We start from the raw sequence: 10595 nt of genomic DNA on the forward strand, positions 1-10595 counted from the left end.
CGGAGGGTTTGTGTGCGTGTAGACGCCAGTGAGGGGGCAAGGCTGTGGGCTCCAAGCCGGGGTGAGGGCTCACATCCCTGAAAAAGAAGAGTCTGGGGCCTGAACGTGTGGGTCCCAGAGGGAGGAAGGGACTGTGCATCTCGGTTCCCGGCCAGGGTGCTTGAGATACAAGTCTGTGGAGGTGGGACCCTAAGTCTCAAGGAAGCAGGGACCGAAATCTTGGGTCTGAGGGAGGAAGGCGGCCGAGGTTCCAGAGCCCTGGGTCCTGGGGGATAGAGGTGCTGGGGTCCAGACTCCTGGGTTTGAGGGAGGGGCTGGGGCTTTGCTCTCTTGTCTTTTAGGTGGGTTGGAGCCGGAGGCCCCTGAAAAGGCCAGCGTCCGGGTCCTTGTCTAGGATGTTTAGAGCTCCCAGACGGCCCTGCCGAATCGCTGACAATGGCAGGGGCTGGGAGGCCCGGCTGCCACCCTTGGAGAGGCACAGACCGCCTGGAGGAGCCGGTGCCGGATTCGGGGGCTTCAGACCCCAGGGACCCCGCAAATTCCTAGCAGGCAGCCTTGGGGGGTGCCTTTAGCGCCCATTCCGCCAGCCGGCAGGTACGGGGTAGGGGGCGCCCGAGAGCCGGAACTCCGCCTTCGGGGGCGGAGCCTCCCTCCGGACTCCTCCCCCTCCCGCCCTCCTCCCTCTTCCCAGCTCCTGCTCGGCCTCCAGCTCCGGCCGCGGCTCCCCCTCCCAGAGCCCCCTCCCCGGAGCGGAGCCCACCGGAGGGCCTCTCTTCCGTCCCCCCCCTGGCCCAGCCACCCGGCCAGAACAACAGCGCCGGGGGGCAGACCCCCCGCCAGCCTGCCTCCCTCCTGCCCAGCCCTGCCAGACCCCCCAAAGCATGAATCTCTTCCGATTCCTGGGAGACCTCTCCCACCTCCTAGCCATCGTTTTGCTACTGCTCAAAATCTGGAAGTCTCGCTCTTGTGCCGGTGAGACGCCCACCGGGGCGGGAGAAGGGGGGAGAGTGCGGGGGACATCCCAGGACTTGGGGAAGGGCTTTGGAGGCGCTGGGGGGCCGGGTCTCTCTCTCTCTCCCCTGCCCTCACCCACCCCCCCCCCCCCCGCTGCCCACAACGGCTTGCTGGGGATCCCCCTTCCAGGTCCGGGGTCACCGGGGGGTCAGATCCCTTCCCCAGACTAGGGGTGCATATGGTGTGGTGGGGGTGGCTCCAGGCACCCCAGTCAGCCTCCCCTGGCCCTTCTCCGCTGGCCCCGGGGGGGGGGGGGGCGGTTCGGGGCTGGGAACGGGGAGCCGTGGCAGGCAGGGAGGTGGCTGGGAGTTGGTGACGTGGACCGTGGCGTCCAGGAAGGGAGCGGGGAGAGCGGCGGCCGGTTCCCGGGGGGCTGAGGTCAAGTGGGGGCGCTTCCGAGCCCCGACCTGGGGTCCGGACTGTGGGAGGACCCTGAGGGGGCTGGGAGTGGCCATGAGGCCTAGCCTGGGACAGAGCCTCGGGCTGGAGTAGCTCCGGGGCCGGGCTGCCCCCTGGCTGTGGGCCGTGGGAAAGGGCCCTGCTCCGTCGGGGAGGGCTGGGGAGGCCTCCAGGGACGGCTGCCCTCCAGAGCCGGCTCTAGGCTTGTCCCAGGCCCGCCGGGCCTCGGTTTATTCCCCCTCGCAGCCCGCCTCTAGCCCACCCCCCCACCCCCCCACTCTCTCTCTGGATCGCAGGGATTTCAGGGAAGAGCCAGGTCCTGTTTGCAGTGGTGTTCACGGCCCGCTACCTGGACCTCTTCACCAACTACATCTCCCTGTACAACACATGCATGAAGGTAAAGGCTCTCCCCCCCCCCCCCCCCCCCCCCACCTGCTGGCCCCTCCTGAGCAGGGAGTCTGGTCCGGGTCCTAGGGAGGAGGGAGTGTAGATCCCAGACTTCTCTGTCCAGGGGAGGAAGGTTCCAGACTCCTGCCTGGGTCTGAGGGAGAAGGGGGCCGGAAGTGAGGACTCGTGGGCCTGAGGGAGGAAGGGGCTGGGGTTCCAAACTCCTAGGTTGGGGTCTGTTGGAGACTCAGGCCCCTTGCTTGGAGCTGAAGCGCCCTCGTCCTCACCCTCCCCGCCCCCCTTGACAGGTGGTCTACATTGCCTGTTCCTTCACCACAGTCTGGATGATTTACAGCAAGTTCAAAGCCACGTACGACGGCAACCACGACACATTCAGGGTGGAGTTCCTCGTTGTTCCCACGGCCATCCTGGCGTTCCTGGTCAACCATGACTTTACGCCTCTGGAGGTAGGCTACCTGGCAGGGTCCCTGGAGTGTGGGGTGGCCGGACAGCTGTTGACAGTGGACCCTCTCGGAGGGTGGCTCAGACTTCCTTATTTTAGGACATACAGGTTCAGCACGCGGGTTCAGGAGTCAGATGATATTAAGGCAGAAATAACAGTAGCACTTGGTGCCGTTCGTGCGCGTGAACTCATTGCTTGGTACAGCGGACCCATTTTATGGATGAGGAAAATGACGCTTAGGGGGTCTAAGCGACTCGTCGGCTGAATGGACAGCTCAGGAATCGGGAACAGGGGCTCTGGAGCCAGGCTACTTGGGTTTGAATCCCAGATCTGCTACTTTCTATTAGCGGGACCACGGGCATGTGACTTGACTTCTCCGTGCCTCAGTTTCCCTATCTGTAAAGTCGAGGTCAGGTCGCTGTGGGGATTTTACGGATTACGTAGCATGGTCTCGTGGTGAAACGCGTAGACTCCGGAAGCAGAGAGTGGGGATGCAAAGCCGGCTTCTACCGCGTGGCAGCTGTGGGACTTTGGGCAAGTCTGTAATGTTTCTGTGCCTCAGTCTCCTTGTCTGGAAAACGGGATGGTCAATTCCTACTTCATAGGGTTCTTTTGAAAAAACTTTTTTAATGTTTATTTATTTTTGAGAGAGAGAGACAGAGACAGAGACAGAGACAGAGTGCAAGCAGGGAAGGGGCAGAGAGAGAGGGAGACCCAGAATCCGAAGCAGGCTCCGGGCTCCGAGCCGTCAGCACAGAGCCCGACGCGGGGCTCGAACCCACAGACCGTGAGATCGTGACCTGAGCCGAAGTCGGACGCTCAACCGACTGAGCCACCCAGGCGCCCTCAAGACATCTTTCTAAAAGCACTGTGCAGGCCAGACAAATATGACGGAGCATGACTTGGGCCCACAGGTCCCAGGAATGTCCGAGGGAGGCTGCACTGTGCCGTGGCGGGAACCCTGGGATTGGCTGTAGGCCGCGGTCTTTGCGAACGTCCCATCCTTACCACGTTTCTGGAGCACTTACCCATGTTATAGATGAGGAGACTGAGGCCGGGGGAAGGCACTGGGGCTTGCTCTAGGTGGAGGAGGCCGGACCAGAACCCAGGACCCCTGACTCCCACGTTTGCAGTAACCTCATTCAGAGGGGGGGAGGTCACTTGTGCAAGGTATTGGCGCCCACTGGGTGCCTGGCTCTGTGCTGGCTATTCTGAATCCCTCGTCGTCCTGTCTGACCCCTCGGCCACCCGGGGCGCAGACCTCCTCATCCCCATTTCTTGGAGCGCTAAGGTGAGTCTCAGAGGGGAGAGCTCGTAGGATTGGATCCCGGGCCCACCTGCTTTCAAAGTCCCTGCTGTTAGTTGGTGCGTGCTAATAAGAAACTTATTTTTGAATCCTCGAAGGAAACTATTCTTTAAGAATTCGGACGTCACGTTCTCGCGGTTCGTGGGCTCGAGCCCCGCGTCGGGCTCTGTGCTGACAGCTCGGAGCCTGGAGCCCGCTTCGGATTCCAGGTCTCCCTCTCTCTCTTTCTCTACCCCTCCCCCGCTCATGTTCCGTCTCTCTCTCTCTCTCTCAAAAGTAAACATTAAAAAAGAAAATCAGACATCACGAATAGATCAAATAAACACGAGGAAAACGTGACCTTCCGTCTCCTCTCACCTTATAATTCTCTTCCCCAAGGGTGACCCCAGGGATGACAGCTGGGTGTGTATCAGTTTAATGGGTGCGTTTTTTTGCGAGCCTCAGTCAACCTGAGTTGCTAAGAGCCGTGCTTGAGGACTCTGAGTGATTACTGGAGCCCTAGCACCAGTGTAGGAATCCATTTCCACCTACATTGGAGCTGTGCATCCTTGGGCCTCAGTCTTCTTATCTGTATAGTGGGGATAATAATAGGATTTACTTCACAGGATTGAGACATAAGCCAGTTAATACCCATAAGGCGGTAGGGCAGTGCCTGGGATGTGGGAGGTACTAGGTAAGCGTGAGTTGTTATGAATACATCCTGAGGTCCCCACTTTTCTATCCCCGACCAAAACGACGGAGGGGGAGCCACACCTGCCATCTGGACTGGTCCTCTCAGAGGAGGTTTCGGTGGGTGTAGGGACCAAAAGTTCCCCCAGGTGGGACTTTCAGATTGCCGAGGACTGAAAAGGGGCTGGCAGATGTCTGTTGCCTCTCTGTCCCCCTCCGACGCTGCCCAGTGATGCTGGTGACCGCTTCCTAAACGGGGGCCCGTGACGGACAAGCGAACGGGAAGCTTGTTCTCATTCACACATTCAGTCGTTCACCGAGTATGTGGCTGGCACTGTGGCCGCGGGGTGAGCTAGACGGAGGATCCTGGGCCTCACGGAGGCCGCTTTGTTCTGGTGAGAGCCGCCAGGGAGGAGCAGAGGGGGTGATGTGATGGTCCTGGGGGTAGGACCGGTCAGGGGCGGCCCCTCTCAGAGGTGATTGACGAGTGAGGCTGGAAGGAGGTAGGGGAGGCAGATTGCGACAATCCGCAGGGAAGAGCTGAGGGAACAGCAAGTGCAAAGGCCCTGGGGCAGGATGGAGCTTGGCGGACCAGAGCGAAGGCCTGGGTGGCCGCACCCTGGAGAGCGAGGGAGGAAGTAGGAGATGAAGCTGAATTGGGTCCTGAGGGCCAAAGTTAGGAATTTGGATCTTATTCTGGCTGTGATAAGCAGCGGTGACTGGAGGATTTTAAGCCAGGGAGTGCCAGGATGCGATTTATGTCTCTGAAGGTTGCATGTTGAATGTCGTCCCAACAAGGGCACGGAAGTCATCCCCGTTTTATTTTATGTATGTATTTGGTTTTTTCTTTGTTTAAAAGGAAGTTTTCTTATTTTTATTAAAAAAATTTTTAGATTGATTTGAGAGAGAGAGAGAGAGAGCGAGCGAGCGTGCACGGGGGAGGGGCAGAGAGAGAGGGAGACACAGAATGTGAAGCAGGCTCCAGGCTCCGAGCTGTCAGCCCAGAGCCCCACGTGGCGGGGCTCACTCGTGAACCAAGAGATCGTGACCTGAGCCGAAGTCAGATGCCTCACCGACTGCGCCCCCCAGGCGCCCCAATTCCCATTTTAGAAATAAGGAAGGAGAGGCTCGGGAGAATCTGGGTCTCCTGCCCAAGGTCTCCCAGAACGCAAGTCTCAGACACAAGATTCCGACCTGGTCTGCCTTTTGAAGGGGCAGGTGCTCGTGAGCCCTGCCTCCGGACCCTGGGTTCGAATCCCGGCCGCGCCGCTTACTGGCCCCGTGGTGTGGGGCAGATCTCTGGGCCTCGGTTCCTTCGCCTGGAGAATGCGGATGCCAGTGACAGCATCTCACGGGGTGGTCGTGAGGATTAGAAGGGAGAAGAGATGCGCCACGGGCAGGGCAGCGTCTGGCACACGGTGACTGCCCAGAGAGCGGTCCGTGTCGCCGCGCCCGCGCCGCCAGATTCCAGCCTCCGCCTTCTCTCCCGCCCCGTCCCCGCCCGCCTCATCTCCCCTCCCCCCCGCCGCAGATCCTCTGGACCTTCTCCATCTACCTGGAGTCGGTGGCCATCCTGCCGCAGCTGTTCATGGTGAGCAAGACGGGGGAGGCGGAGACCATCACCAGCCACTACCTGTTCGCCCTGGGGGTCTACCGCACCCTCTATCTCTTCAACTGGATCTGGCGCTACCACTTTGAGGGCTTCTTCGACCTCATCGCCATCGTGGCGGGCCTGGTCCAGACGGTCCTCTACTGCGATTTCTTCTACCTCTACATCACCAAAGGTAGCCGGCTGCAGGGGACCCCGCTCCTGCCCCCGCCCCGGGGCCCAGGCTCCGTCTCCGCGGCCCCGTCTCCCTCAAGGGTGGGAAGGTTCCCGTCTCCCGGGGTCTTGGGTCCCCGGCTCCCAGCCCTGCTGGGAATTCAGACCTCCAGCCACCCTCCCCCGCCGTGCGGCGGTCGCCTCGGCTCCTGCGTCCCGAGGAGAGACCAGCAAGGCATCAGGGGGCTGCCTTCTGGCAGAACAGCTTCCTCCCTTGACCTCACGAAGGGCGGGCATCCCTCTCCCCGGCCCCTGGGCGTTTTGGGGAGGAAGAGACAGGACAAAGAGGGCAGCACTGGTCGCCGACTTTTCCTCTCTCGGAACCTGTCCTGAGGGTCCAGATCCCAGAAGGAAAAAAAAAAAAAAATCAGAGTTCCTATCTCCCCAACCCCAGCAGCGCTCCGAGAAGGGAGGGTCCGCTCCCTGTTGCTTGATCTCCGTCCTCACCCTTAGGGACTCAGGCCCACAAAGATTCATTCATTCATTCAACCAACCCACCACCCACCCACCCGACCAACCAACAACTGTGTTGGGCCCTTCCTGGGGCCCCGGCCACGGCCAGGCTCTGGGGGTGCAGCGGAAGGAGAAAAGGTGGCCCTTCCCCTTCCCTGGGTTCCGACTGGGGGTGATGGTGCGCGAACAAGGAGAGAGAGATGGTTGCAAACAGGGAGAAATGCCGAGAGAGAAGGAAACCAGGGATATGTGTCAGTGAAGAACGGGGGGCTGCTTTACACGGGGAGGTGGTCAGAGGAGACGACGGTGACAGCAGGGACCTGAGAAATGAGGAGTCGGTCAGTGCGAAGGAAAGCGGGGAGGTGGTGGAGGGCGGAGGTGTGGAGGCAGCTGGCCCCCGGGTTAAGGCTGGGAGGGTGTGGGGGGGCACCTGGCCAGCCCTGCCAGACTCTTGGACCCCATCCTTCCGCGATCTGAGGCCTCGACCCGAGAGTCCTTCGAGGACCCTCGAGGACCCCCCGCCAGCCCAGCGTCCCATCCGCAGGGCCCCTTGGTAATGCTCCCCCCTCCCCCCCCCCCCCCCCCCCGCCCCTGCTCTGTCTCCTCGCAGTCCTGAAGGGGAAGAAGCTGAGTTTGCCGGCGTAGCCCTGGTCCTGGCCATCCCTCTCCTCGGCAGCCTGCGAGAGGCAGAGGAAGGCAGCGAGAAGACAAGAGCCTTCCCGTCCAGGGGTGACTTTTTAAAGAACCAACCTCTCCGCACTCCCCAGCCTCCCTCCTGCCAGGTTTCAGGGGGGCGGTGGAGGACCCGAGTCTTGGGGAACTCAGGACCTGGGCTGTTTGTAGTTTTTTGCCTTTTAGAGAAGAAAACAAACAAACAAAAAATCTTTCCACGATTTAGTTTTTGATTCAGATGACTCCTTTTCTCTTCTACTCTCTGGTCCCCTGATTTTTATAAACTGTTTCCGAGTGTCCTGTGGGGCAGGGCAGGGTCCGAGATCTTTTCCCTCCCGCAAGCCCCCCGGCTCCCTTCCAGATCCTACCCTGCCAGCCCCGCCAGTTGCCAAACACTAAATCTACAGACACCCACCCTTCTGACCTCCCCCCGCTGGCCATGAACACGGCGCCCCCCAGAAGTTCTGGAATGGGGAGAGGGGGGAGGGGAGGGACGGTCTCCCTGATTTTTCAATACAGTTCTTTTTCCCAGAGTTGGGTTTTTTGGTGTTGTCCTCACTTTTTTGACAATTGAGGGGGGCGAGGGGCTGGGCGTGGCAAGGGGGCTGGCCCGAGGGTCAGTGTGGCTCGGCCGCCATGTTTTTGTACAGAATTGACGGTTGATTCTTTGTTCTCTTGAAATAAACCGAGGAAAATGATGCCTCTTTCGCTACTCCTTGCCATCTCTCTGGTGTTTGTGGGGTCCCTCCCAGCCCCCGTCTCTGCTTCTGCTTTATGCCGTTGACAGTCTAGAGGTGACCGAGGCCTGGGAGGGGCAGAAAGGTGAGACACCGGGTTCCCGGAGACTCTGAGCCGTGTCCTCACTCCTCCATGGCTGTGCTGGGGAAGAGGTTTCGGGGGAAAAAAAAAAAAAAAAGTCTTGAAGATTCTCTTTACCTTGGCACAGAACCTCCTTGGCGCCTTTCCCGAATCTCAGGGTTACAGAGGGCCTTCGAGAGCGTGTGTTTTGGAGGTCACCAATAGGCAGCCCCTGTCCTACCCCTATTAGGCATTTTGTTGAGCCGCTCTATCTTTCTAGAAAGAAAAAGAAAGAAAGAAAGAAAGAAAGAAAGAAAGAAAGAAAGAAAGAAAGAAAGAAAAAAGAAAAAGAAGAAAGAAAAAGAAAGGAAGAAAAGAAAAGAGAAAGAAAGGGAGACAGAGAGAGGCTGGCTCTGTTGCCAGCCTTTCAAAATCCGATTTTCACATCGAAATCTGGATTTCTGGCTCCTCTTGAAAAAAAATCTGTCACTCTGACAATGCTGGGTCCTCGCTTCCGGGTGGCAACAGATGGCTGGAGCTGAATGGATGGGCATCCCTGGGACTTGGCTGAGGGGTCGCCACCATTTATTATCCAGCCCCACGCTGTCGGGCTTTTTTTTTTTTTTTTTGTCGGTTGGTTTGGTTTGCTCGTGTGGAGTTAAAAGAAAAGGAAAAGATTTTCCACGTCTCCCTGCAGATCGGTTCACCCCTGGCCCGTGTCCTTCACGCGCGTTCCCTGCCCGGACCCCAGGGGCCTTCAGGGGTTTTGCCTCCTGATTCAGTCAGACCCCCTCGAGGCCTGCCGAGACCTTCCTGAGGCGTGTTGGGTTCTGCAGGCTGGCTCTGGAAGCTTCAGGGGGCGGGGAGGTGGCGTTTCCCAAGCGTCAGCGCCGGGCAGCGCGCGTTCCACGGTTGGGTCCCTGGGACACTCGGGGCAGCCCTGAAGGGGGCGGGGCACTTCGTGGGGGAGGAAACCAAGGCTTCCGGGGCAGGTGGCGAAGGTGGGGTTTGTAGCGGGGCTCCCCGACGCCAGAGCCTGTGTGTTTGGCCACCAATGTGCGGTTTTTCAACCGTTGTTGCTTCTTGTAGACCGGCGGGACCGGTCCCTCTGTTGAGAGGAATTGTGCCCAGAAGCCTGATATGGAAACTGCTTGGGTTGACTCAGGGCTGGCGGGTGGCACATCTCCGCATGTGGTCTGAAAACCATCAATCTAAATCTGGTCCGAGTCTTTAGTTTTCCAGCCAAGACCGTTCGGCCCGGAGCAATTAAGTGCCACATCCCAGCTTGTCCAGCGGGCGACGGAGTGGGGACTGGCGCTCAGAAGCCCCGTTCGAACATCAGAACACTGCCCACTCCGCTGCCCTGCTGCCTTTTCCCCAGATGCCCACAGGGACCACGTCCTACTTATTTTTGTAGCTTCAGGACTGAGCATGGGGCCTGCCACAGAGAAACCTCAAAAAAAAAAAAAAAAAAAAAAAAAAAAGGGACCATAGAACCCACGTGTGATCCCCCCCACGACTGGTGTCCCTTTGTCCGGTTTGTAAATGAATGCTCTGCAGGCCACAGTGGCCCTTGTGTGGGTGTGTTTTGTTTCGCCTGCATAACATTAACATTTTTTTTTTTTTTTTTTTTTTTTGCTATTCGCTGGGAACTAACTCCACACAAAAAGAAACGGATTTCTGATTGTTCTAGAAAAACCAGAAGGTTCTGGAGCTTTGCTGTCTGACACGGTAGCCATGCGCTCTGTGCAACCATTAGGACTTGAGATCTGGTGGGTCCGGACCAAGACGTGCCCTCCGCCGATCTCGGCAACTTCGTACGGAAGAATGTAAGAGGCCTCGTGTTTATACCAGTGACGTGTTGAAATGAAATAAGTGATATTTTGCATATAGTGGGTTAAATAAGATATATGAAAATTAAGTTCACCGCTTTCAGCCGGCTTTTCTGAATTTTAAACTAGACAGTTTAAAATTCTGCCCCGGCTTGCATTACATTTTAATTGGACACCCCAGGCCCGCGGTGCCGAATGGTGGGTGCTGAGTGGAGGCTGCGGCTCCAAGGCACGGCCCCTGTCCCCATCAGTCCCTTACTGGGGGCTTCGCCCACAGGGGCCACCTGCTCGGCCTGCGACCAAATTCCAGTCGCCTCCTGTGTTCTAGAATAAAATCCCTTCCTCTTCCCCAAGACGGTCTTGCAAATGTTTGCAGACAAGGATCGCCCTCGGTCCCACTCACGGACTCACCGTCCCCCGTGCCTTGGTTTTGAGTTGGGACCCTTGTCACTGGGGTGAGTGGAAGGGTCGATCCCAGTGTTGGCCCTGGTTTTTCTTAGTGGTCTCTCCATGGGCAGAAGCGTTTCCCGTCTCTGAATGTGAGCTTGCTCGACCATGCATCGGGGCGCCTCGTGCCTCCTTCCTATGGCCATCGTGAGCACTGAAGGGCCCCGAAGGAGTGTCCCCTTCCTGTCACCACCTCTGTAATCTGCTGCCGTCAGGGTGGTTCCCAGAGGGAGAGTCTGGGAGGTAGTATGGAAACGTGGCCTGCCGCAGAGACCCCTGAGGCGACCTGGGAGGATCTCTCCCCGCCCCTGGCCACTCAAAAGACCAGAGAGG

At 58.6% G+C, this 10595-nt stretch overlaps 1 protein-coding gene across 1 annotated transcript; it reads left to right on the forward strand.

Moving 5' to 3' along the window:
- The first annotated feature begins 346 nt into the window (after window positions 1-346).
- KDELR1 (KDEL endoplasmic reticulum protein retention receptor 1) lies at window positions 347-7897 on the forward strand. The gene is made up of 5 exons (XM_043600417.1): window positions 347-972; window positions 1710-1810; window positions 2109-2267; window positions 5770-6022; window positions 7124-7897. The coding sequence occupies exons 1-5, from the start codon at window positions 882-884 to the stop codon at window positions 7156-7158; spliced, it is 639 nt and encodes a 212-aa protein (XP_043456352.1). The 5' UTR covers window positions 347-881; the 3' UTR covers window positions 7159-7897.
- The last annotated feature ends 2698 nt before the right edge of the window (window positions 7898-10595 follow it).

Source organism: Prionailurus bengalensis, chromosome E2, assembly GCF_016509475.1.
Source record: "Prionailurus bengalensis isolate Pbe53 chromosome E2, Fcat_Pben_1.1_paternal_pri, whole genome shotgun sequence".
Lineage (NCBI taxonomy): Eukaryota > Metazoa > Chordata > Mammalia > Carnivora > Felidae > Prionailurus > Prionailurus bengalensis.